The sequence below is a fragment of the Lutzomyia longipalpis genome, chromosome 1 (genome assembly GCF_024334085.1).
Source record: "Lutzomyia longipalpis isolate SR_M1_2022 chromosome 1, ASM2433408v1".
NCBI lineage: Eukaryota > Metazoa > Arthropoda > Insecta > Diptera > Psychodidae > Lutzomyia > Lutzomyia longipalpis.
This window is the reverse complement of record NC_074707.1, coordinates 6,800,900-6,827,460: the sequence shown is the minus strand read 5'-3', so window position 1 is coordinate 6,827,460 and position 26,561 is coordinate 6,800,900. Positions and strand designations below refer to the sequence as shown.

Here is a 26,561-nt window from a genome sequence, read left to right as displayed (position 1 = left end):
ACAGGGTAAAGAACGTTACAGGATTGAAGTATCCTTAACAGTTTTTTTCGCAAACAAGAGTAAATTATTGTAAAGGAAAAATTGTTCTTTTAGCAAAAACGCGTATAAGTATACAAAAATCCATTGAATGCTTACTTTGCAGCCAAAATATAAGGGTTGAATGGAAACGCACCCGAATAGAGCATGTGGGGTTTTCATACCATAGTCCAATGTACAGTCAATTTTGGAAGCCAGGTGCAATTTTTCCAAAATACGCGCCATATCAAATTGAGGCGGCACACACACCCCATACTCAGAGTTGCATGGAAAAAGCATGATGGAAGTGTATAAAAATAGCGTAAACTCCCCATGCATGTGCTCATAAGGGCATCGAACTGAAACCCTAAACACAATCTATGTGTCTATTCGATGTTCCCTCCAAAAGAAGGGAATTCGAGCTCTTCAGTTATTATTGAAATGCTCTCTCTCTTAACAACTTGAACATATTCACTACGAATATGTAAATAAAAATATGGTGGAGAGTAAAGAATTAAATAAAAAGAAGAAGACACGCACGCACTTCTATCACTCCTTCATATATTTTAATTTTTCTGACAAAACTCTCGCTCTCTATCAATGGAAAGTCGCGCACATCCGCAGTTTTTTATTTTAAAGAGTAAAGAAAAAAATGTTGAAAATGAGAGTTTTTTTGTAAAAAAAAAAAAATGGCCATGATTAACCTAAATTATCTACAAACTATATTACTTTATATACTCCTGAAAATATACTTACATACATGTCGAAATGCTAATTAATCAATTAAGAATTTATGCTACAATTGTGGATCACGTGCACTCCGGCTAAATTATGTGTGCAAAAGAAGTTGCATAACAATGTTTTAATTCACCCAGTTTGCAGACATTTTTACCCTCAAATTGTACTTATAACACAAACTCACCGTCAGGAATGGATATTATTTTCACCCCACACTGAGTACCAACATATGGCACGTCCATAAGATTATCTCCCAAAGACTAAGCGAAAAGTATTTTTACATCAGAAAAATAAACTCAGCATAGAAGAAAAAAAATCACTAAGCAACTTTTCAGTGCGAGATTCTCTCAAATTATCGCAAATTATCTTGTTAAAAATTTAACTCAACAATGCAATAAAAAGTATTTAATAAAATTTGACACTTTTCAAACAACATTTTCAGGCTTATCAGCATGGAAATTGCAACAAATTCAATCTTCCTGCAATTACATGTTAATTGCGATAATGCCATCAAAACGAAACCGACTTAACTTCTAACAAAAAATAAATAAAGATGAATGAGTTGCGAGATTAATGAGAAGAAAATAAATTCGGTCAGTTGTGGCGCATTCTTCTATAAAAATGTTCCCAAAAAATCTTATCACGTCTAATTTCAACTCTCTCCACTCGCTGAGAATTCATTATTGCTAAGCTTATCACTGCTTATTATTGCTACTCTGTTATGCTTCAACAGTCAGTATTATATATTTGTAATAATCCTTTTTTTCTCGCTCTTCTCATGCTATTTCAGCACATAAAATAAAATCACTTTGAGTGCTGTGATAAAAAAGAATAAAATATTTTTTAATGAATTATTCATATGAATGCAGGTCAATATCTCCTTAATTTCACCCCTAACATTAAGGAAAATTTAATCAGTTTGATGTTGGATATCATCAAGAAATATCACAGTAGAAGTTGATAAAATTTAGAGCAGTTTTGTACTTTTATAAAATTAAAAAAAATAAAAGCAAAGCAGCTGATTTAGCAAATAAATGAAAAATTCGTTGACAATTTGAATTTTCGAAAACTTGTCAGGTTATGTCAAAAATATTTAAATGTCAAATAAGCAATGTCAGAAGATAAGGAAGTAAGACGCCAATTGCCGTTAATAAATGAAAATTAAATAAAATTTTAATGATTTCTTTAACTTCCATGGTTTCTATAATCCTTGCAGTGCCCGATAAACTCCACTCCCAGAAGACGTTAAAAAATGTAAATTTAAAAAACAATAACAGGATGCAATATTGCTATGGGAAGGTACTGTGTGTTTATAAAATTTGCAAACGTCTCCAAGAAATTCGCACAGATTGCGAATTTTTTTTCTTCATCAAGGAAACTAGTCGAGAAGTCATTTGGTGTGGAGTATTAGGAGTTGATTGATCCCGAACCTGAGCATTTTTGCGAATATTGTGGCAAAGATTTATCATTATTGTTATTTGCTATTTTTGCAACGTATTTCCCATCGACGATGCGCGGCACATTAAAATGAAATGATATTCGTTAGGTGTAGTATGGATGTATTTTTGCATTTAAATTACCAATCCCGTGTGCCATCAATATGATAATTTTTTGGATGACATTTTGTTGCTCTCGGGGTGCTTTTTTCTTACCTTCTTCCACTTTATGCAAGAATTTTTATTCAACCCGAAGCGATGAGATTTTTTTCCTTGAATGTGGTGTGTTGCTTCTTCGGCATTTCACTTTGCGAATTATAATTTTTTTCTTGACAAACTGAAGATTCGCTTTTTGCAACCGTCATTGCGTTTGGAAGCGAAGAGAACGAGTTTCTCTATCCCACCAGTGGTGTGGTGTAATCTCTGGGTGAGGATCTTTGGGATGCGCGATAATGAACATCCCAATGAATTAAAATCATAAATATCGCGTGGGGTCGTTGCTTTAAATATTGATCCACTTTTGTGCTTCTCAACGGATTTTTTTTCACATGTCTTACCATTGGATTTTATGTGCTAAGAAGTATAAGATAAATGCAGATTGGAATAAAAAAATGATCAAATTACTTTAATGTCTTGCATTCCCACAGTATTGATTTTTAGACGGAACAATTGTCCCCAATTTAAAATGAATATTTATAAATTATTCAAATTAATTTCTCAATGTGTAACAAAATGCAACAATATTCAATATAATGGATTAATAATAATACCACTATGATAAACTTTCCCATAACGGTTTGATCACAACTATAATATCGACAGAATCACCCTTAAATCTTTCCTTGACAGAAATAATAACATGGAGGAAAGTTTCTTTTTATTCCCGTCCTTCTTGTGCACATATTGACAAGTAATGGGCCTTATAATTTTATATATTGTTGATTCCACGACGCATATTTTGCTTTTCTTTCCAATATACAACCTATAGGATAGGTATACGTATTCTCGTCTCGAAGGTATCAATTGCTCAGGGGCCCCCGTCTTCGAGGTGGAAAAAAAATGTTTCAAATTGGTGAAATATTGTGCAATAAAAATTGGCAGATTCGTAAATTTTAGAAATGCATTTAAATCCGTTAGAAAAATCAGCAGTCTTATGTCTTTTTTAGCCCTAGATGACCTACAAGCACAGAGGACGATATAAGTAGAGGGACAACCGAGGAATTTTAACCAAATAACGGTCAAAATGCTGCACAATACCTAGGTGGCAGCACGTGAGTCTGGTTGTAAAATTTTTTTTGTGGATCCTTTCGAGTAAACACCGTTGGTTGTACTTTTCGAGAGATACTCAAATGATCAACGTCGACGTGACGTCAAAAAATGTATCCGTGACGATCAAAATGTATCCGTGACGCCAAAAAGTGCATCCGTGACGCCTAAAAATGTATCCGTGACACGAAAAACTATATCCGTAACTATCAAAATGTATCCGTGACGTCAAAAAATGTATCCGTTACGATTAAAAATGCATTCGTGACGTTAATACCGCATACCGTGACGCCAAAAAGTGCATCCGTGACGATCAAAATGTATCCGTGACGCCTAAAAATGTATCCGTGACGCTAAAAAATGTATCCGTGACAATTAAAATGTATCCGTGACGTGAAAAAATGTATCCGTGACGCCAAAAAGTGCATCCGTGACGCGAAAAAAAGTATCCGTAACTATCAAAATGTATCCGTGACGTCAAAAAATGTATCCGTTACGATTAAAAATGCATTCGTGACGTTAATACCGCATACCGTGACGCTAAAAATTGTATCCGTAACGTCAAAAATTGTATCCGTGATGCCAAAAAATATATCCGTGACGCTAAAAATTGTATCCGTTAACGCCAAAAAATGTATCCGTGACGCCAAAAAATGTATCCGTGACGCCAAAAAATGTATCCGTGACGCCTAAAAATGTATCCGTGACGCTAAAAAATGTATCCGTGACAATTAAAATGTATCCGTGACGTGAAAAAATGTATCCGTGACACCAAAAAGTGCATCCGTGAAGCGAAAAAAGTATCCGTAACTATCAAAATGTATCCGTGACGTCAAAAAATGTATCCGTTACGATTAAAAATGCATTCGTGACGTTAATACCGCATACCGTGACGCTATAAATTGTATCCGTAACGTCAAAAATTGTATCCGTGATGCCAAAAAATATATCCGTGACGCTAAAAATTGTATCCGTAACGCCAAAAAATGTATCCGCGACGCCAAAAAATGTATCCGTGACGCCAAAAAATGTATCCGTGACGCCTGAAAATGTATCCGTAACGCCAAAAAATGTATCTTTGACGCCAAAAAATGTATCCGTGACGCCTAAAGATGTATCCGTTACGATTAAAAATGCATTCGTGACGTTAATACCGTATACCGTGACGCTAAAAATTGTATCCGTAACGTCAAAAATTGTATCCGTGATGCCAAAAAATATATCCGTGACGCTAAAAATTGTATCCGTAACGCCAAAAAATGTATCCGTGACGCCAAAAAATGTATCCGTGACGCCTGAAAATGTATCCGTAACGCCAAAAAATGTATCCGTGACGCCAAAAAATGTATCCGTGACGCCTGAAAATGTATCCGTAACGCCAAAAAATGTATCTTTGACGCCAAAAAATGTATCCGTGACGCGTAAAGATGTATCCGTGACGCCTAACGAAGTATCCGTGACGATTAAAAATGTATCCGCGACGATTAAAAATATATCCGTGACGCTGGTGTTGGCCACGAAGTGGAACATTAACTAATTGTGCAGCATGAAGACTACCGGTTATCCCTCTATATAAATCTATATACTTAAAGCTACTAGGCTAATAAGTTGTAATAACGGTTGCAGGGTTTATACTTTTCTTATAAAAATGATACAATTTCTGAAATTTTATTGAAGGACAAAAGACAATTTTCCATTTTATTTTATTTTTTTCCAGCGCTTAAGTGGAAAAACGTCAAAAATATCGGAACTAATGTCACATTTTTTTACACTTTTCTCAGCCCCAGAATGAAAATTCAAAATTCTGTTCCAACAAAATCTGCATTGGTATCTGTTCTTTCATTTGCTTTTTGCCCCACCAAATTCCATCCAGTAGATCCTGAGAAAAACTTACCTTTGTGTTTTATGGCAGTTCTGTGGAAAAGTCGGAAAATCACAAGATGGCGTAGCACCTTAGATGGCGAAACGTAATTTTCTTACACTTTAGTAATTAGGCTACAAATATAACCAACATCAGAAAAGCCCCAAGAAAAATTACAACATTAAAAATGTGTAAATTCTAACAGCTTTCCCAAGAGACCCCCCTTAAAAATTTTTTAGTTACTTCAACGAGAACAACAAATTGTTCTATCTTTATGGGTCATCCTACAGCGTTGTAGCACATTGCCGCGAATCATTAAAGCTTCTTGGAGACCCTGAAGAAGCCGCATGTGCTATCACTAACCCTTTCACAAAAATTAATATTGAAAACACATTGATTTCCTCTCAATAGATCATCAAATTAAATTCGATGCGCTTTGTTATCGGATCAACAAAGACGAATTTAATGATTAATAGTGAAATTTTGGGTGTTAATTCGACATAGACAGAATATTGTGGAATCAAGGAATGGGGTAGCTACGTAAAAAAAGTTAAATGAACTTTAGTTTATTCACCCTAGCAATGTATTATAATAAGTGCCATGCATGGATGATCTACGGGGGTATAAAAATATGTGGCACGGGTCAACCGAATTCACATATGTCGCATTAGGAAGTATGTATTATTTCCAACTCAACAAGCCACCTTTACCGTCTCTCCCACCTCACAGTGGCAATTTTCTCATACAGCAACATAAAGCGGGACTCGCACATAGAGCATTGTTTCCGCACCACTTAATAGATTTCATTTCTCATCGACCACACAGACTGATGGCGCGAAGAATTTTCTTCAAGGAAATAAAATTTGAAAGTGTTGAGAAGGAAATTTGAGATTATGTATTCCTTTTTAACCCTTAAACATTGTGAGCTAAAAGATCTAATTTTAACTCCCCTTTTTTTCATACTTCCGTAACGCATGTACATTATTATGTAAACATTACAAACATTGAGTCTTGAATCGTTATTTTCCTGTAAAGCGGGGAAAAGGACATTTTCTTAATCTCTTTGCGGAGAATTTTTCATTAATCATGTTAAGAAGAATAAAAAAAAACTCCTCGAGTCATCCTTTGCATTTCAACACTCGAACATGGATCTATATGCTTCTACGAATATCCCTCTCTGGGTGACCTTTGGCTGGTAAAAGCGCGGGAAATCCCAACGACTTCCCCCTGTGAGATCCGTCTAGCTGAATCCCTTATGGGCCCCAGGAATATAGGGTATACCGTACATTGTGAAACTTTCTTCGGACGCAGGAGAATAAACCCTGAATGTGTGGTATAGCACATCGTGCCAGGAGGAACAGGGCAGATGCGAAAATGCGTTATAAACGAAGAAGCCACCCCATTTGGAAATACAGTGGGCTCTTGCAGGAGAGCGCACAAGACGTCGTTACTCAATGCGACGTCTTGAAGGGGGCATATGTCACACATTGCACTTAGGGTCATGCTGTTGTTATTGCTGCTATACCTAAATTCTAAAATTAAAACAAACCCAAATTTTCCCTCCATTTTTCCCCGACGAAGAAAATGCCTTTTCGTCTTGCCGCTCTTCCTAAAAAAAATCACATTCCGAAGACGTTCAACATCTTCTCTGTGAGAAAATCCCGCCAAAACCACCCCATAGAGTTTTTCTTGGAAGAAAAAGCAACTCCCTGGCAAGCGTGCAACTCCTTTAAAAGGAGTGTGGGTTTTAAAGATCTCTCTTGCAAAAAAGTGCGGGATTTTAAATTTCCTTGTTCTCTTCGACCTCCTTATGTGATCCTTTCTTGGTGCGCGACCATCAGAAGGGGCTCTGTGCTGGTTTTTGGCAAAAACTTGCACCCCATGCAGTCAGCTAAAATGAAGTGAATTCTGATGAGGATACCCAAACAAAAGGAATTCCTCGCATTTTTCCTTCAACGCACAAACACACGGACATCAATCGGGCTTGTGAGGGGTTAGCATTATAAGGAAGACAATAATTTATTTATCTGTATAAATCAAAATCGCACACAAGCAACGTTGAATGCAGCGGGAAATTTCACCGCCAAATTAGTCACGAGTTCAGGAGAGGCACAGAGGAGTCTCCCAGAGACACCGATAAATCACTTCAGCAGACAAAATGGCCAACACGCGCCAAAATTCTTCTGTACATAGTAGATCAGTGAGAGTCTGTGGTCAAGATGGAAATTCTTGTTAAAATTTCTCAATTTCTTTCCCACAAAAAAAAATTAATTGATTTAGAAGTAAATTATAGAGCTTTTTCAATTTAATAATGAGCATGAAACAATAAATACAAAGAGAGGAAGCAAAGTGGCGTCAACAGAGCCACAAAATCCCACGAAATGAAAACTGATCGCGCCCGGGGAAGAGTTAAAATTTTGAATAAGATCACGTCCATGAGCAAAGAGCCTTCTCCTACTCGATCTAATTGATTTTGGGTGGCATAACGATGAAATATGGTGCTGTGGTGGATAAAAAATGAGACCTCTTAAAGCGAATCTCGCAGCGCGGCTGCTTCCCTCAAGAAGTGGGAGATCAAATTCAAAGCCAGCCCAGCCAAATCAACATCTCTATGCTGGGGCCACAAGCTGAGGGGGCTCCCACAAAAACCAACATCTCCACTTCGCATATGGCGCAGAGTATCGAATGTCTCCAACGTCTTGGGAATTTTATATTTTGTATATCCCTCACAAAGTGTTATTGTGCTCGTTTATAAACAAGTAAGTGTTCACAGGTTGTTATGCAGTAAATTTTTATTAAGACTCATTCAAAAGAATTTTAATTTTTTATCTGTCGAATAAAAGAAAAAAGATTTTTTTCTCTAATTATTTTTAAGAAAAAATATTTTTTGAATTTCTTTAGAATTCTATCACAATTCGCGGCATTTCGTGCTTAATTTTCTAGGTGAAAATGAAACTAAAAGTATTCAATTGAGCGCCTGAATGAAGACAAATTAAGACCAACGATAAAATTGGAAATTTTTAAATTAAACAGTTTCGTTGGAAAGCACAAGATGAACATTAAAGCTCCCAAAAAGCATGAAAGATCATAAAGCATAAAAGCTCATCGATTGTGGGTTTATCAATTACAAAACTAATGTTCAAGAGGTTCTAAAAGTTTTTGGGATTTTTTCTCTCTTAATTTAAAAGAGTTTACTTGAGGAATTTCTTTGCAATCTAGAAGGGTTAATTTGAGTTCCAAAAATCACTTCTCTGTTGAAGATTTCTTTGAATTCTTAAACAGCGATTTAAGCTATTAAATAGAGTATAAAATTCTCAATTAATAGCCTAATATTGAATTTTAAAGAAGTCCTAACTCCTAAAAAAAAAAGTGATCCGATTCACCCCATTTAGGACCCCAATTGAAGGCAACGCAAAAAACTAAATACAAAGACAGGATTTTCTCACAAACAGTAAAGCAAGAAAAGGAGGAAAACTCACCTTTTCTTCTCCAGGTTAGCCTCGGAGTCAGTGAGGCAAGGAAGAGGTTTTTACTCAAGTCGGAAACTGGCGAAACGGTGAATGAGGATTCCGCAAAGATGAGCTCATTTCTTTTGAGTGTTGCAATAACTCCCTTGAAATCCTTCCTCCCATCACTGGCTGCCCCACTGCAGGACCCCTCTGAGGGTGTAAGACTATCTCCATCACTGGCATTGTCGCTTAAATCACTCATACTTGGTGCAATGAAAGGAAAACTATTCTGCATGAAATGAAAAAAAAAAAAGAAATGAGGACCGTTAGAGAAAAACGCGGGAAATTTTAAGGTTCACATGTCGGTGAAAAATGCTAAAATTCTCTAATTTAGAAAAACATGAAAGATTTGGTACTCACGCCTCTTTGTTCCTGGATGTATTCCGGAGGCTTCGGGACTTGATTACCCCGTTATCAGTCTTTTAAAAATTGATGAAATTAAATGAAAAAAAAATGTCTTCGTCAACTTTCTTCCGGTTCTTCGAACTCAATTTTCTCACTCCACACAAGATTTATGAGTACAAATTAACATTTTAGGGAATGCCTGTTCCTTTAATTCACAGTGGAAACTAAAACATCCTGTGAATTTGCATTAAATAAGGAATTATTCTGAATTTTTCACAAGCACCGTGATAACCGTGATGAGCAAATTTTCCTTTCTTCCACAATCAGACCACCTTGAAGTTTTATGACAAGACTCGAATAAATTCAAAATGACTGTTATTCAGGCACTGAACATGGGAGTTCGAGGAATGGGAGGAATGCGACAAACAATGAAATTAATATTTGGAATAACTTAAGCTCTATTAAATTGGCCCTATGGACATGAAGTTCGCGGCCGTAAAATATTAAAATTAAAAAAAAAAAAAGCTCTATTAAATCTCTATTAGCAAGATAAATAATTCGTTTTAACGATTTCAATGACTTTGAATTTATCGAATAAAAAAAGTGGGACAACTCAGAAAAAATATAGGCTAAAAACTTCAGGGTGGTACAAATCAAAACAGCCGATCCGCGGTGTTTACCTTTTAGTGTTTTGCAAAAATCTCTTTGTTTTCATTGCAGAAAACGTAGAATTTTCACACATCTGACCACTACGGGATGATAAAGACTCTCTAGGGACTCTCTTGTGCTATGTGAAGAGATAAATTGTGTGCAAAAAGCGAATTAAACGACAATTTTGGGTGCGCCCCGCGAAACATAACCACACTTTTGTGTTTGACATTGTTGGTGCAAAGTGGATGTATTTTTGTGTGATTTTTGAGTGCATTTTCCTAATTTACAATGACTTCCGAGGAGCCAGCGTGGAAGAAGAAGCTCTTGCATAGCTTAAAAGAACGCAATCGCAAGGAGACATCATTTTTTGATAGTATTTTCGCTGCCAGTAAGTTCCATCCGGGAAATCAGGGAAACTTCCTATTTTTCATGCAAATTTTGTTTTATTTAATTCCCAGACAATCGACTATTCGACTCCAATGTTCAGCTACAGATGGAGAATCTCCGCCTTTCGGTGGATAATGAACAATTGCGCTCAGGTGCCGGGTTGTCGGGTGACAGCAGGAGTGGTGTGTCTTCCGCAAAGATTCAGGCCATGGAGAAGAAACTCATGGCACAGCAGGAAGAGTTAACAGAGCTGCACAAGCGCAAGGGTGAGAATGCCCAAATGATTGTGGATCTCAATGTTAAGCTCTCCGAGATGACGAAGAAGGCCCAAGATAGGGAAGAGAAGTACACGGAACAGGTGACACTCAATCAGAGCCTCAAAGCTGAAGTTCAGATGCTCACGCAGAATATTTCTGAGCTAAAGGGACTCAATACAATTCTCCGGGATGAATATACTGCCCTCCAGTTGGCTCTCTCTTCCCTAGAAGATAAATTGAGGAAAGTTCAGGTACGCTGTTTTGCCTTTCTATTGAAGTTTTCATTATTTCATTGAATTACATTTCCTCTGATTTTGGAATCTTATTGTTCCTGAAATAGCTCATTATTTGTGATTTCTTTGTAAACACAGAGAGCCACACGGACGGTTGTTGGCGCAAATTGGGTCATAAAAGTAGTGTGTGCTCAAGTGTTATCACCAATAAAGATTTTTTTGAAGCCCCCTTGGAGACATTTCAACCTCTATTTAGCACTTATTTGCATTCATTTCCTATCGTGCTCTGTAAAAGAAACTTTAAACAGCTGAAACAACAAATATTCAAACGTTTTTCAACATCGAATTGAATTTAATGTGCTTTTTGGATAAAATTAAATTGGATTTTTTTTTAATAAATTCTCAATGAAATTTTGCTTATCGCAGCCTTGACTGCAATGGGCGAATCAATTGCAAAATATTTATTTCTTAAAAATCAGCGAAAGTTGGTTGTTGAATGAATAAAGCTGCTCAAGCATAAGGCGCCAAAACTCGTTTTGCTTTCTTTTTTTCAGAGAGCTTTAAAATTCGTTTTTTATCAAATTTATTGGTCAATGGGCTCAATGTATTGGAGATAATGAAAATCACATTTTGAAGACAATCTCGTGACGATTAATCTCGTGAAGAATACTCGAAAAGACGATTGTCTTGTGATTAAGACAGTGTCTGATTTTTCATCATGAGATCATTCACTTTAAAATAGATCCAGACACGAAATGATAAAACAATACGGGGAATTAATTGTCTGTAAAATGCGTGTAAGACGAGAAAAGCAAATGAGGAAGTTAATCAGTATAAAGTTTATGATTTGTAGAAGAAAAAATTAATTATTGAAAAGCAAAGAATAAAAAAAATGAGAAAAAATATCTTTTAATAGGATGAGAATCGTCAGCTTGTGGACAGATTGATGAAGTATAAAGCAAAGGATGCCGACAAGTTGAATGAGGAGAATGAGAATCTCCTGCGCAAAAGGACTGAGAAGATGCGCCGTGAACTCGAGGATGCAGCTCAGGATGCCTCGAGGCGCTCTAGTAGCCCAATACTGCCGCATGATGGGAAGGATCGTGGATTGGGTGATCTGTCGGGGGCTGGGGCAAAGGCAGCTGGATTCTTTAGTGTCTCCCTTCCAACGAGTGTTCATTTGAAGTTTGATGCTCACGATGGGGAGGTCAATGCTGTGCGCTGGTGCCCCCTGGATCGCATCATTGCCACCGGTGGGGCTGACCGGAAGGTTAAGCTGTGGGATGTTGGAACAGGTGAATGACCTCTTCGGTGATTCTCAATTTTTTCAGAAAGTTGCTCTAATTTAGAGGATTTTCCAATTAATATAGGAACAATGGAACCACGTGGGACTCTCGTGGGCAGCAATGCCGGTGTAAATTCCGTGGATTTTGACTCAACGGGCACGATGATTTTGGGGACTTCCAATGACTTCGCCAGCCGTGTGTGGACAGTACAAGATCAAAGGCTACGGGTAAGTTAAATACTGATTTTTTCATTCATTTATTATTCATGATTTTTCTTTTATATAAAAAATTACTCTCAAATCAAATGGATACAAAAAAATCCACAAATTTCATTCTTTTTATTCGTATCCATTTGAGAAGAAGTATTGCATACAAAAATGTATATATAGGTAGAGAGTGAGAATGAATGAGGACAAGAAGGGAAAATGTTTGTTTTAATTAAAAAATGTCACTTAAAATTGTCCTCCTGGCTAAAAAAAATTGAAGTATTATATAAAAAAAATAAGAAGAGCGGAGAAATTCTTCAAAGGTATTTTCCCGCTCTTTATTGCAAATCTTTTTCTCTTACAAAATCCATTTGATTGTCGTAGAAAATGTTCTTGTGAAAAATTCTTTGTCGTGTGTGTGGCATTTCAAATTGCCGCAATTACATTGTAAATTTTTCACACGAATATTATCTTGTTAGTTGACAATCTCAGAAAAAAGGACAAATGATTCTTAATTGAGTTTGTAACATTCTTCAAACTTGGATGCCAACATGGGGAATACCTTTTTTCCTGATATTTCTTCACAATAATAAAAGAAATATTAGGAAAATGTTTCTCCATTTCAAAATCTTGTATATCAGTACAAGAATTTTCTTTTTTTTGTTTGTTAAATTACTTTTTAATATTATTAAAAATAGCACACATTTCTCACACATTTAAAAAATTGCAGAGGGAATTATTTGTGGGTTTAGTTTCTCTTAAGGGGAGTTTAGCTTGGGGGCGGAATTATCGTGTTGTTCTTTAAATGCTAGTTTTGAAAAATTATGACAAACACACAATCACTCATCTCATGTACAGTCGTCCTTTTTTCCAATTTTTTTTCTTTTATCTCCACTATCCACGTCTTTTTCTCCTTAAATCTTCAGTTGATTATTAATTTTTTTTGTTGTTTTGTTTTAATTAGAAGAAAAGTTACACCTAAAATTATTTCATTTCCAATTTTTTAAGCAATTGGAATGTATCGAGAGTTAATTTATCCATTTAGGTAGTACAAGTTAAAAATATATTAATTACGCCACTTTTTTTTCATCTTCATGACAATTCTTCGTAATGTTCGTTGATTGAATGAATTCCTTGTTTTTAGTATCCGGCACCTAAGCAAAAAATTATTTAAAAAAAATTCAGCGTATCCTTTTGATTTTTTTTCTTCCAAAAATTTTTGTTTTATAAAAAAAAAGTATTAATTCGCTAATATGGTAGTTGGTTTTGATGGTAAAAAAAACTAAATGCGCGACTTAAGAGCCTATGTAGAAGAGTTTCTATTACAAAAAACTGACAGGGTTTAATTGGGATTTTCTTTATGCTTCATCTCGCAAAATGTATAGTCTTATTTGTCGGTTATTTCAATTATTAATAGCTAAAATTGTCCTTGTAAATGCAACTTTGTTGATTGCTTTTGCCATTTTTTTTTAACTTTTTCTTTCTTCTCAAATCCTTTGTTCTTTTGCTTGTTTAATTTCCTACTTATCTCATGATTTCCATCCACAAATTCTCCACGTAAAAAAAATAACGTGGAATATGTTAGAAATGACGAGGATGTCTCGAATGGGTTTCGTAGAGTTTGCAAAGGGAATCAGTTCGACCGGCAGTGAGGGTAGGCGTTGGGATGGTTGAGCCGTAGGATGATTCCTCAAAACTACGCTGTTTTCGCCGTCTCTGCCACAGGAATGTCCAAATACCAATTACGGACACTTGGGCAAGGAGGAAGATGGCACTAGCCAAAATGAGACCTAAGTAAAAACAGAGAGAAGAGAGAGAAATAGTATTAATTCTCACAATTTGCAAAATGATGATATATGGACCATTTTGGGGTGATTTAGCACACAAAATCACAACATTAACAAGTTATATTACCAAAGCCATTTATGCAGAATGCTTGATTATCGGCCGCCATAAAGACAGTCTCCTTTGTGGTGGGCTTAATTTGCGATTGTTGCTTCTCAAAGCCAAATTTGTCGGTAATTTCAATTGATTGCACTAAGAGCATATCCTCTGGTGGCTGCTTAAGCGTTTCACGCCGCATTCGTGAAGATGCTGTTGTGGAACAAATGACAAAATGATTAGGTGATGAAATTCAAACGTACAATAAGCACATTTTATTTAACCGATTTAAGCCTACAAGACGTGTGAGAAAATTAGCAAGTAATCACGATTAAGTATCAATCACGGTGATTAATGGATTTAAGGGGTTAATCGTGCGGAAAGGGGACAATGTTTTTGGTGATTTTATTGGAGGAAATTTCTCTTCTATTGCTACTTCTTTTTGTGGTTTTATTGTGATCAATTTTAGTTGTACCGCTTTGTAGCCGAATAACCAAGTTTCAATAACTTTTATTTTAATCTGTTCAATTTGGAATCTTATAGGGGGGTCCAATTAGAAGCAAATTGAAAATAAAATGAATATTTTCATAAAATAGTCTTTGAACGTCTTTAAATAATAAAATCTTTAATGTTTTTGAAGATCTTCTGCAAACAAGGAAAAGACTTGGATATTCTAATTTCTCCAAGAATCAGAGCACTAGGTAGATTCTTTTAAGTTTTTCGAATTTATTTATGACTGTATGGATCCGGAAGGACTCAAACAGCAGTAAAAATTAAAACAAATAAATAAAAAATTCGAGCAAAGATTTTAGAAAATATCCAAGTTTTCTAAATACGTAAGCTACCTGATTTGGTTTGTCGACTAAAAAAAATAAGTAAAAACGAATAACTACTTAAAAATTCTACTAACTATGTACTTATAAGTTCTACTAACCATTTGTCGATCGTCGCTTTCGGCCATAGGAAATGAGTGATCGGAGTTCTCCGCTAAAGTCTTCCTGATCGCACTGAACTGGTTCACATGATGGCATGCACGGTGTAACCAAGGCTCTAAATTGTACTGTTTGCGATGAAGGGAATTTAAAGGCGTCAAAGTGTGAAATGAGAATCTTTCCTGTTGTTGAGCTCTTGTAGATTGGTCCCATAATGAAGTGATCCGTTGGGCAACCGTCTGAGTCAATGAGGGTAATTTCGGCATTATCCGTCCCATCCATTGCCACAAGTTCACGCACAAATATCTCATAGGGTGATTGTTGTTCGGCAATTTCAAAGCGTAACGATAGGGCGTCACCAACTTCAGCTGAACGCATCATTTCATTGCCATCGCGTTGTGTGATCTTCATAATGACATTGGGGGAGTCCACGACAACTTCCTCTGATAGGGTGGTCTCAATATCACCCGTAACACCGAGATCAACGTCATTGGAGACAGTTTTGTTGGTCAGATCGTATTGGCAGGTGAGGGCGAGTCCAAGATCGGAGGATGTGACAATTTTGTCATGATGCTGAATAACAACGTCATTCATGTAGCGCCCTAGGCCATTCTGTCGTACATTACACTCCAAGTCCTGATAGCCCATACGAAGTTCAAATTCAAGGGAATTCTTGACGTCAACAGAGCACGATTTGGGTGCACCCTTGGCATAGACTTTCCCATCGAAGATACGAGATGTTCGAATTTTGGCCACCATATCACCGGCACGGCACTCAATGGAGACATTGTAGCACGATGAGAGTTCATATGTGGCGGCTTCGGGGACGTCCAAGTAGGGATCTTGGATGTCGGCAAGTGTGGCGCGGCTGTGATGACTGAGACGACATACCATATCACCAGTGTCACCATAGTCATAGGAGTGGCAGCGGTAGGGTGAATTGAGACACAATTCCCGGCATTCGTCCACACTTGAGACGTCTTGATAGACCGAATCTACCGTCTTGAGGATTCGTCCGGAGAGGCGTTTGAATTCACAGAGTTTGTTTGGCTCCTCGGCGCATGCATTCTCAAGATAATCCGCCTCATCGCTGTTCTTGAAGGCACTGGAGCCGGCCAATGTGATGCGATCCATGTCAGACAGTTCACACAAACCGCTAGACCGATAAAAGTTGGCAGATCTGCAAAATAGGGTATGGATGATGATAATGGTGAAGAGAGAGAGAGAGACCAAGAGGTGGTGAGACTATTATTTCATTTATATTGAATATGATTTACAATTGGGGTTATAGCTGAGAGAGGTGGTGTGGAGGAGCATGCTTAGGGTATCCTTTGAATGTCACTTTCAATTTCACATTGGACTTGGTTGGAATGATATGAACGGAGAGGTTTCACCGTGCACAGACCAACTTTGAAAGGGAAATACAATATTGTCGGCAATTTATGATGATAATTCTGTGGCATTTATTGTGGTAGCTACCCGCGCGAATGGGCAGGGAGCGCGGTGGTGGTGTGTCATGGGCGGAATGGGGGCAGATCAGGAAAAATTATGCTGAATGCGCGCGGCCACAGAAGGGCCTCAAAAGGAAGGTCTTCATGGTGCGCAAGTGGATTGGAAAAGAAGAATGAGAAATCATTCGCACAGGAGTATGGTGTGAGGATTGGGTTTTGTATTCAGGTGTGTCTCACACTGCACAACCCAGTGAACAAACCACAATTGCATCCTGTGTGTGCTGTATATGTCAAGCTCACTTATCTCCCCGCTCATGGAGGTTTGCGCGAGAGGATAAATTCTCTTCCACAATTGTATGTGATTCACTTTATTAGTGAATGTTGGCACGATGCAATTTTCATCAAAATTGTAACATTTTCAAAAGAGACGCGCGGCAACAGAGAGTTTTTTGCCTCTTCACCTTGTGTGCCACCTTCAATTTTTTTTGCTCTCTCAGTTCTCCCCCTTTTCTGAGATCACATACCTACATACATATGTGGGGAGTCGCATAACAAAAGAGCATTGCAATTGGATGTTGATGACCATATAGTTGAATGCTGCTGGGTGTAGAGATGAAACAGGCCAAGAAGTGGCGTGTGAAATGATATTCGAACATGTCTCATTTTGTGGGTACGAAATCTCCCATCGGAGCAGAGCAGCCGACATTTTCAATTCACTTTTGCGGATGCGCTAAACCAAGCTTCCCCAAATTAGATGTAACAACGCGACGCGGTATGTAGGTAATGATTTCTGCAGAAGTTTCTTGGCGCACACGGTGGAAGTCAAGGTTGATGGGTGTCTGGCTGTCTGGGGCATTAGTTAAAAAGTAGCAAATCATTGTGTTTGCAAAATTATGATGTGCAGAAAAGTGAAAGGTCTGCGCAAAGTAATTTGTGGAATAAAATATGTGAGATTTTATGAACTCATCTCCCTATTATGCAATCAGCAAAATATAAATTCTCTTCCATCCATACTAAATGGATTTCTTCATTGCATGGCACATTCTATCTCAACTACGGAAGGTCTTCTGCAAGGGGCTTGCGATTGCGATGTTCAATGTATTTCTTTGTTATTTCAATTAGAAATTGGTTGTGAAGAATGTTTTTTTTCATATCTTTTAATAAATTTCTATAAAAACTTATCTAGTTTTGTCAAATTATTTGCACACCCCCTTTTTCTTCTTCTTCGATTTCTGAATAGTTGAACCTAAGGATTTTTCTCTGTAATAGATTCATTAAAAACTTGACAGACACTTCTGATTAGAAAGGTGTTAGAAAATTTATATTGCTAATCATGCCTTCGAATTCTTCTCATACATTACTCAAACATCCTATAAAAAAGAGTTCACGACTTTTTAGTTATGTTTAGTATAGTTAATGCTCTAAATTTGGACTGGTTATAATGTGCGAATTATTGCAACTCGTGAAAGATAATTAAAGAGGTACGAGAGAGCTTTGATTTAGGGGCAAATGGGTATAGATAATTGGAAAAGGCTTTTTCCGCTGATTCATTGATTTTGTTCTTTAATTTGCAAAATGACACACCCCCTTCGCCTAAGAAGAGAGATGTGTCCAATCTGCTGTGGCACACACCCGGATGACGATGAAGAATATTTTCTTTCAAATATAAATCGTGGTATGGCGAATTTGGTTTGAAAACAGAGATGAAAATTAGCAATATAAAAGGGACCATCTATATATCGTTTCACTTGAGTGCTAATTAAGTTATTCTTGTATGTTAGTATAATAAAAAATTCTCTCACCTATAGCGCGCAATATTTATGAGAGCACAAGAGAGGTAATATTGAGGCAAAGAAGAAGGAAAAATAAGCAATGTGTGCTTGCTCTATATATTTATTGAGGATGTGGAGGAGAAGAGATATCAAAAATTGTGTGTTTGCTTCCCAAGATAATTTTATGAAAAAAAAATACTCCACAACATATATGTAACACATATTTATTTCCACTAATCCCTGTTGTTTTGCTCCCTCCATTATAAATCTAATTAAACAGTTTAACGCGAATTATTGTGATGATGGAAAAGAAGGAGATGGTATAAGAAGCATTTTGCCGTGTTTGCAACAATTCCGCATTGCTGAATTAAGAGCACACCACACAGAAATTTTATATTAGCATTCAATGTACAGTTAATTAATTTAAATTCGTTTGCTATGTTCTAACACATCAAGGCGGTGCAAATTGCGAAGACGACGACGTCGAGCAATGTGTAACAGAATTTTCCTTCTCGCCGCAGAGAACAAAAAGAACATTGGATTTGTTGCTCTCTCTATAGTGGAAGATCAAGTAGCGGGAGGAAATTATAATCCAGAAGAGATATGGGAAGGAGGGACAGGGGGGTTAGCATAAGCATACAAGTATATAGGCGAAGGAAGCAGTGGAAGAGATAAGAACTCTGGGAGTTGGCGAGAAATGTAGGGAAATATGTGGCTGGAGAAGTTGAACGATTATTACACATTATTATATTTGTAGCATACTTCTTGCATGGGGCCAAGTTCAAGGTGTATAATGCATAATGCTCAAGTGAGGCGGTACTCAAAGGGGGGAAGAGCCACACATCCGTCATATAGCTCAATGTGTGGTGTTTGGACAGTGTGTTGTGTGTACCACTCTTGTTGGAACATAAACAATTGAAATTAATTATTCGGGCAATCTATATCGTGAACTACATAGAGAGCGAGATAGAGCACATTGGGTCGCGCGCGGTATTAACATATGCAAGAAATGTGTGTGATGTGCAAAAAGGTAAATGGGCATAGGTAGATAGTGAGAGAGAGCTCTTGTGAATAATAAATTTCTCTCTATTAGCTTAGACAAGTTGTTTGACCATTATATTTAGCAATATAGGCTGAATGTCTTCTTTCTTCTCTTTGGGTGGAAATTGCGGAAACTCTTGTGCCGTTTTACCCATGGCATCCGTGCGATTTAGCTGCTGCAATGCCATACCTATGTAGGAATCAATTTTCATTTTTGCAAAAGGGAAGTTGGCTTCACGGTGTGGATTTATGTGTGCTCTTCCATCCCAACTATCTCTTCACATTAATGCCAAAGAGCACATCTTTTATTAGAGATGTGTTGCCGGGCCTGCTCTTTCCGAAAGATAATAAAAGAAGACACAGGAGAGGAAGATCTTCCCTCCTATCTTCAACTACTCACAAAGTGCGTCTTCTCACCCATCGTAATATTGTGGGATGGGGGTTAGAGGAATAGGCAAGAAAAAAGACTTACCGGCATGTGAAGTCCGTCTCACCGAGGCACATCTCCAGGCAGTCGCGCCTAGAAGCTGCCTGTGCTGATCGTTTAACGTATCCCACTAATTTGTAGGCTTGTACTCTGTCGATGCACCAGGCACGAGCGCACGGACGTATGGCTAGACATGACTTTTGAGCGTAGATGGTGAAAACGGGAAATTGCGATTTGGCCAGTGCTCCTGATACATCCCAAGCGATAGTTCCATTGATTGTCGACAGCCATTGGGTGGTGTGGGGGGGTCATGCACCGAAGGGTGGGAACAACGCGGAGACAACAAACACCCAACATTTGCGGTAGGTCCCCAAGTGGAGGAAGAAACACAACAACGAAAAAAAAATTAAAGATGGAAAAAAGGGCAAATTAATGTTTTTTGCTAAAAACTTAATTAAATTTTCTAAATTATTGGAAGAGCGAATGTATGGGGAGGATGGCAGCCAATACCTGGTAGTTTATCAGCAGTGGAGGCAAAGAGTACACAAAGTCCGGTTTCATAATTCACAGAGTTGCAGGAGTCATTAGATTGGCACGCCTCCAGGCAATCGGTGAACATTAAAGTGCCTGGTATGGAATCTAAGAGTTTTCCCGGTGCTGAGAAAACATACCTGCAAATAGATAATTCTTTTTAATTGATTGTGTGTGTACATTAAGAGGCATACGGGGTGGATATTTATTAATGTGTATACCCCCCGTATCCCGCCCATTACAACGTGCTGCTGCTGTGAGAAAGGAGCCATCTCTCTCTCTTTGGTGAGATTGATCAATCTTTGGGAATATCTTTTCCTTATACACCACACACATTTTATGTGTTAAATCTTCGAGAGATATTTTAGGAATTACTTGAAGGGAATTTTTCCTCTTGTTGCTTTTTTTTTAGTTGATTGAAAATATTTTAGGGATTTTTTTTGAAAAAAAATCTTTATAAAGAAGCAAAAGACTTATTAAATTTACATAAAAACTAAAGCTTAATTCTGAAAGAATTTTAAGCTCTCAAATCAATCGTTTAATACTTTACCAAAAGATAATTATGGGATAGATTCTGATATAAATCTTTAATTATCTTTCCTTACAATTTGTCAGTCATAAGATTTTTGGTATTCTGGGAAAAATCTTACAAGATTTTAACATTTTATTTCTTTCTTAAATCGGGGTTATGAAGGAAAATTGCTTTTCCAATGATCTTTAAAGATCTTTCTGAATGTTTTCTAGAACAATAAATTCTTTGTATTTAAAAACACCATCTGTTAAAATCTTACAAAAATTTTACAGTTCTTAGAAAAGAAAAGATTTTTATCAGAATCGTTTCCATAATTATGTATAATTTTCGCAGCTTCTTTTATGTGTATTTTATCGCCAAGATTAGGTAAAAAAAATGTATATTTGAGTCTCATTAAGACAATTCAGTCCTGTTTAGACATTTTTTGCGTATCAATAAATTAACTTTGTGTCCACATTAGTTTTTTATGCATTATGTATGATTTTTTCTTACCCTGTGATAATCTCAAAACCGATCATATCGGGATCACACTCATCCTCAATGGAGGTGTCACTCTCATCGGACTCATCTTGTCCCGTCGTATCACTTGGCCTCGTATCTGCTGTGCTACTGCTGCTACTCTCCCCTTCTGGCGCCTTAATTGTTTGGACTGCTGGCTCTGAGCCACTTGCTGTCGCAATATTATCACTTAATGGTGCATTAGCTGCTTGCACAATAGGCATTTCTGTTCTAGATAGTCGCTTTTTATATGAAGATGACTGTTGTCCCATTGTTGAGGTTGAAGTGAGAATCATGGCGACTGAGGCGGCAAGTAAAACATGCACCAGTTGTGATCGCTGCATTTTATATACCCTTTTCTGTGCTTTTCAGGGATGCCAATAAGTCATGAAACGGAAAAAAAGAACAAAAGAAGAATGATGAAAAAATTGAAGGATGTTTGAGGATGAATTTCATATAATTGCAATTGCTGCAGAATTAAATTGTTTAATAGCTTTCAACGGATATATAGGGGGGATTTTGTGAAGAAAAAAAAAAGGATTGATGGATGTGATTGCGAGATAAGTAGATATGGACATTGTTGACGATGTGAGAAAATCAATTAAATGGCTTCATGGGATATCACAACATTGAATGCATACGTATGATACACAATGTATGCATAGACTCCATGAGACGCATCATGACATATTTTGCCATAGAGAGAGAGAGAGAGAGAGAGAGAGCCAAAGGAGAAAAAATGCGAAGATTCCATGAGATATCAATCAATGGCACGTAATTTGTCTTATAAAATAATTTTTTCTCACCTAAGGAATTTTTCAATGTCACCCTATTGGTGGGAGCTCTCTATACAAGGGGATGAGGAAGTAATTTCAGTAATTAGACATTGATTCATGACCCATTGTTATCCAACGATAGACTGTGGTGGCGGGACACGATGGTGAAGACACACAAAAAAAGACACGACGTGGACGAGATAACGAAGCAAAAAGGATTTCTTTTCAATGCGGAGATGCGGATTAGAGTCTTCGACATAAGGTGTGCATATGCGGTATATATCGGTACAACTGTGAACAGCGATTGACGTGCAAATAGGAATATTATATTGAACCAATTGAATGGCGTGTACAGTAATCAAATGCATTCCATCAATTTTATAGTGTAAATTTGTATGTAATGCACGTGTGTTAATGCTGTGCAGAATTTCTTCTTCACCGGCAGAAACACTGCTTGATTATCGAGATGAATGTTTTGTTCTCGTCTTATTTGGTTCGACTTTTTCTCTTTCATCATTTTTTTTGTATGCTTCTACTTCTTCCACCTTGGCAGTTAGCTCGTCGTCTCAACCAATGGGTCTCTTGGGCGCAATTCTGGTAGCTTGTGCACAGTTGCACTCAAGTTTGATTGAATTGATTCAATTTACTCTTTCATTTTCATAGAATCCGATGATGATGGCTTGTCGGTCAGTATGGTGGAAGTTACTATATAGTGTGTGATGCAAAAAAGTTAAAAAAAAAGAATGGTTGAAGCTTCATCATCAACTTCAATCCAATTGCATCACACCGCACAGCATCCATGAAGGGCTTTTGTGCATCACATTACTCTTTTCTATATGACAAATTTCTTTCTATTTGGTTGTCTTGAGGAAAAACTTCCTAATTCTTTTTTAAAAGCAATAAATATTAGAAATTCGAATGAAAATCAATTAATTTTTTAAAATTTTAATCTAATTAAGTCTTATGTCTTAAGCATGTGCAATTAAACATGTATGTTGAAACTTCATAAAGATCTAAGTACCATAGAGTTAGAGAGATATTTAGTATTTTTTTACCCAACATCCTCCACACAGTAGCAAGAGGTTGATGATGGTCTCAACTTTTCATCCCAAGTGACACCACACTCAATTACTCCTCAAGAGTCTCTCTTATTCTCTCTGTGTCTCTTGCCTAGAGTGTGCGGGTTATCTATCCATCGGCATTTGCATATTCATTAGATCATTAGAAAATTTTTAGCCTGATGGCAGTTTTAAGGTGAGATTGAGGGCATATTGTTTGGAGTGGAAAAAGTGGGTGGGGAAAGCAAAAAGGCGAGATTATTTAGTAGCATAAATGCATTGTTGGTCATACATTTCTTCCATATGACTCTTTGGAAATTTGTGGTCTGTTTTGTGAATCGTGGAGACTCTTTCACGTACGCGATTTTCTTATTTATTTTCTCTCATTCTTCGGCTGCTGCAATTTCCCTTTTTTTCGTACCACATCCAACTTCTTCGCTCAAAATGGCATCTTGTGCGATATTTGAATGGAGCGCGCGCGCGGGTGAGCAGAAGTGAGAAAATAAAGGAATAGGGAGAAGGAAACAATCTGAGTTTAGTCACCACGTACACACGGGGGAATAACGAAGTACCAATGAAAAAAAAAAGAAAAAAAGATTCAACAGTCCCCAGCTGAAATGGTATCAGGCATCTAGGACGTGGATCTCGCGGGAGTTGTATCAATTTAAAATACTAGAAAAGTCACTAAACACAAATACGAGCGTAGCTGAGTTCGGGTAGCATATGGGTGGTGTAATATGTTTCTGAATCACCCATGAGGAGATGTGGTTGCATTGCCAAAGAAATTCCAAATGACAATAAGTGCACGAAGATGTCGGGGAGGACACCATGGAATGGGCAGAAAGGAAAAGAAAGAAAAAAAATGAGTGGAAACAAAAGTATATCGACTAAAAGTGCAATATACCATACCACTGAGTCAACCTCATGGTGGAAGGAATAAATAAGAAGAGAAGAAAAAAAATTGATTCAATGGTGTATGACGGAAAAGGAAATGCATGTAATGGTCTCGTGGAGAGAGAGAGGGGGAGGATGCTGCTGAAAGGGTGGTAAAAGATGCACGTGATGAAAAAACAAGGGTATACCCAAAGCAAACTGACCATCGAGCTATATACCTACAAAAGCTCTCTCTTTCTCTCTCTGTGAAAATGTAAGGCGGTATATTTGCAACAGGCAATTATTTTATAAATAATATAAAATAAAATCCATTGCATTGCACACCATGGAGAGCTTGACAACGATGTGTATCGCTGTTTTGCGCAACGTGAAGAATTCGATTCTCAACTGATAGCCACATATGGGCTGATGGTGATGACGATGCTCGAGTGCGCCCTTATTATAAAATTATATGTATGTTTCGTTCAACCGTGCCCACGGGAAAGTAAACCCGAGAATTTTATGCTCATCTGCCTAACTCAAATGGGATGAGCTTCATTTTCACCACTTGCAGAGAATTTTTCTCCTGCAAATTCATTTAGAAAAGGTTTTCTTTTTAAAGCTACCTCAACTAAACTTCTACTGAGAAAATTCTATGACTCGGATTAATTTGTTATCAAATTGTTCTACAGCTTGTAAACTTAGGGGGGACTTTCAGAGAAATAAGCGGAAAGATATAAAAAAGTGAAGAAGAGCAAAACTGGGGGCTCGTTATTGTAGAGAATTTATTCTATAGGTGTTGAGGGGCTGGTAGTCAATTAGTCTTAAATGTATATTGTTAATTTAATTAGCAAATTAATTATAGTTTAATTAAGAAAGTTCAAAGAATAAATGTTTAAAAATTTTACATAAAAAATATTATTAGATTTTGGTTTTTCTTTTTTTTTGGATAATATTTTCAATAAAAACGCCTTAAGGTCGATAAACCCCCTATATAACTTTCCTTTCACATTATATTGAAGATATTGGATAACATTTAACACTCAAATGGCAGGTAATTCTGTGGTCAGTTTCAAAAGGGAGAGGTGGGGTTATTGACAGAGATAGTGATCAAATCGCCCATTGATATCACTTATGCTTTAGCTCTCCTCAGAAAGAACATGCAAAAGTTAAACAACATGTCTCTAATACCCCACAAATCTTATTTCCTTGTGCATTTTCCACACAAAATAGTGTGAGAGAGATGGGGGGAGGGGGGAAAGAATAAGAAGAAGAATAAGCAAACATTCCTTGAGTGGGCACGGTGGAGTGCTACGCCACATTGGGATCCCAGGAACTACACAGATGAGAGACAATGGAAGTGCATAGTAAATAAACAGAAGGAAAATGTTCTAGAAGATTGATATCCCATAGCATTGAAGGGGAGAATTCACCTTCGTCAACATTATTTTGTTGCTAAATCGTGTGTAAGTGAAGTGATTGTTGAAATTAATGCACCTTTCGTGTTGGAACGATCGCACAGGCTATTCACAAGTCAAGTTGTTTTGTGCAAAATGTGGGGAACTTTACCATCTTTTTGTGCATATACCACTGATATGGGCTTTTGGATTTGCGCGCAATACTCGAGAGAGAGAGAGTCCATCAATCCCCCAACAGCCACTGTTTAAGAAAATAGAAAAAGAAACCTTCTTTTCCCACCCATAACAATTTCAAACGTCTCTCGCGGCCCAATTTCGCGTGGAAATCTTCTATTAATGGTTCAAAATAGGGACGTACGCGGTTGGGCTTTTTCTCCATACTACATGTGTGTGATTTGCTTTTTTGTACGCGCGCACAAAATTACCCAAAGGTATGCCACATAAATGGAGGTTGCACATAAGATTCACTCAAATGTCTTAAAGTGAAAACACACCAAACCTAGACGATGTGGCTGAGGAGAAGAAGTAAGAGAGAGAGATTCTTTTGAGTGTCCTATAAAACTCGATTTGTGCTAACAATATGTTTCTTTTATATCTATTGTTATGCACATTGTCACGCATTATGTTGGCAAAATTATGTCATACATATACAGACAGAGTCATTGGGGTCTCTCTCCACCAAATGAGGAGGGAAGTTAATAAGAAGGTACTATGTAGTATACTTTTTGGTTTAAGGTGAAACCAAGGGAGATTTACGAGTATTTCTCACACGCGACACACGTTTCAAAGTGGCCTGGGTTAGCAAACAATATAAAGGTGTATAGGCTAGTATTCAGTAGAAGTAAAGCATGATAGCCACCCATAGATGTTGGGGTTCTTACCTAATATTCTAATGAAGTGAATTAAAAGCGTGCGGGGGTGGTTAATTAATTGAAAAGAAATTGACTTTTCAAGCCACTTTAATTGGTGATTGCACTACAATCTAACTCCAAATGGAATCCACTATATTGCAATTTATTTGTTGCCTGGTGTTGGAGGAAAAATTGCATTGGAGTGAAGAAAAGAGAGGTGTCATAGGTGGCAGGGAAAAGACTGGGTGAGAGTGAGAAAAAGTCAATTCTAATGGCTATGAGTTGTCTGTACACTGTGAAGTTGAGTCATGATAGCAGCACCATGCTTGG

General features: G+C 37.3%; 3 protein-coding genes across 6 annotated transcripts in view; 1 reads left to right on the top strand and 2 right to left on the bottom strand.

The window, feature by feature from the left end:
- The window catches only part of LOC129797523 (M-phase inducer phosphatase), a 53,895-nt gene extending 44,385 nt beyond the window's left edge, over positions 1 to 9,510 (bottom strand). The window contains exons 1-2 of one of the 2 annotated variants that reach the window (XM_055840199.1): positions 9,186 to 9,510; positions 8,796 to 9,054 (exon numbers count right to left, since the gene is read on the bottom strand). In XM_055840199.1, coding sequence (XP_055696174.1) covers positions 8,796 to 9,027 — 232 coding nt within the window. In that variant the 5' untranslated portion in view covers positions 9,028 to 9,054; positions 9,186 to 9,510. The remainder of the gene's footprint in view (positions 1 to 8,795; positions 9,055 to 9,185) is intronic. The other variant, XM_055840209.1, reaches the window with a different exon arrangement.
- Positions 9,511 to 9,809: 299 nt separating this feature from the next.
- LOC129786760 (autophagy-related protein 16) overlaps positions 9,810 to 26,561 on the top strand; it is a 125,803-nt gene continuing 109,051 nt past the window's right edge. For both annotated transcript variants that reach the window (XM_055821976.1, XM_055821975.1), the window contains exons 1-4: positions 9,810 to 10,209; positions 10,280 to 10,716; positions 11,615 to 11,993; positions 12,069 to 12,211. In XM_055821976.1, coding sequence (XP_055677951.1) covers positions 10,110 to 10,209; positions 10,280 to 10,716; positions 11,615 to 11,993; positions 12,069 to 12,211 — 1,059 coding nt within the window. In that variant the 5' untranslated portion in view covers positions 9,810 to 10,109. The remainder of the gene's footprint in view (positions 10,210 to 10,279; positions 10,717 to 11,614; positions 11,994 to 12,068; positions 12,212 to 26,561) is intronic.
- Positions 12,213 to 26,561, bottom strand: part of LOC129786758 (uncharacterized) — a 37,594-nt gene continuing 23,245 nt past the window's right edge. The window contains exons 2-7 of one of the 2 annotated variants that reach the window (XM_055821973.1): positions 21,250 to 21,619; positions 20,205 to 20,365; positions 19,740 to 19,941; positions 15,006 to 16,183; positions 14,105 to 14,284; positions 12,213 to 13,980 (exon numbers count right to left, since the gene is read on the bottom strand). In XM_055821973.1, coding sequence (XP_055677948.1) covers positions 13,772 to 13,980; positions 14,105 to 14,284; positions 15,006 to 16,183; positions 19,740 to 19,941; positions 20,205 to 20,365; positions 21,250 to 21,599 — 2,280 coding nt within the window. In that variant the 5' untranslated portion in view covers positions 21,600 to 21,619 and the 3' untranslated portion in view covers positions 12,213 to 13,771. The remainder of the gene's footprint in view (positions 13,981 to 14,104; positions 14,285 to 15,005; positions 16,184 to 19,739; positions 19,942 to 20,204; positions 20,366 to 21,249; positions 21,620 to 26,561) is intronic. The other variant, XM_055821972.1, reaches the window with a different exon arrangement.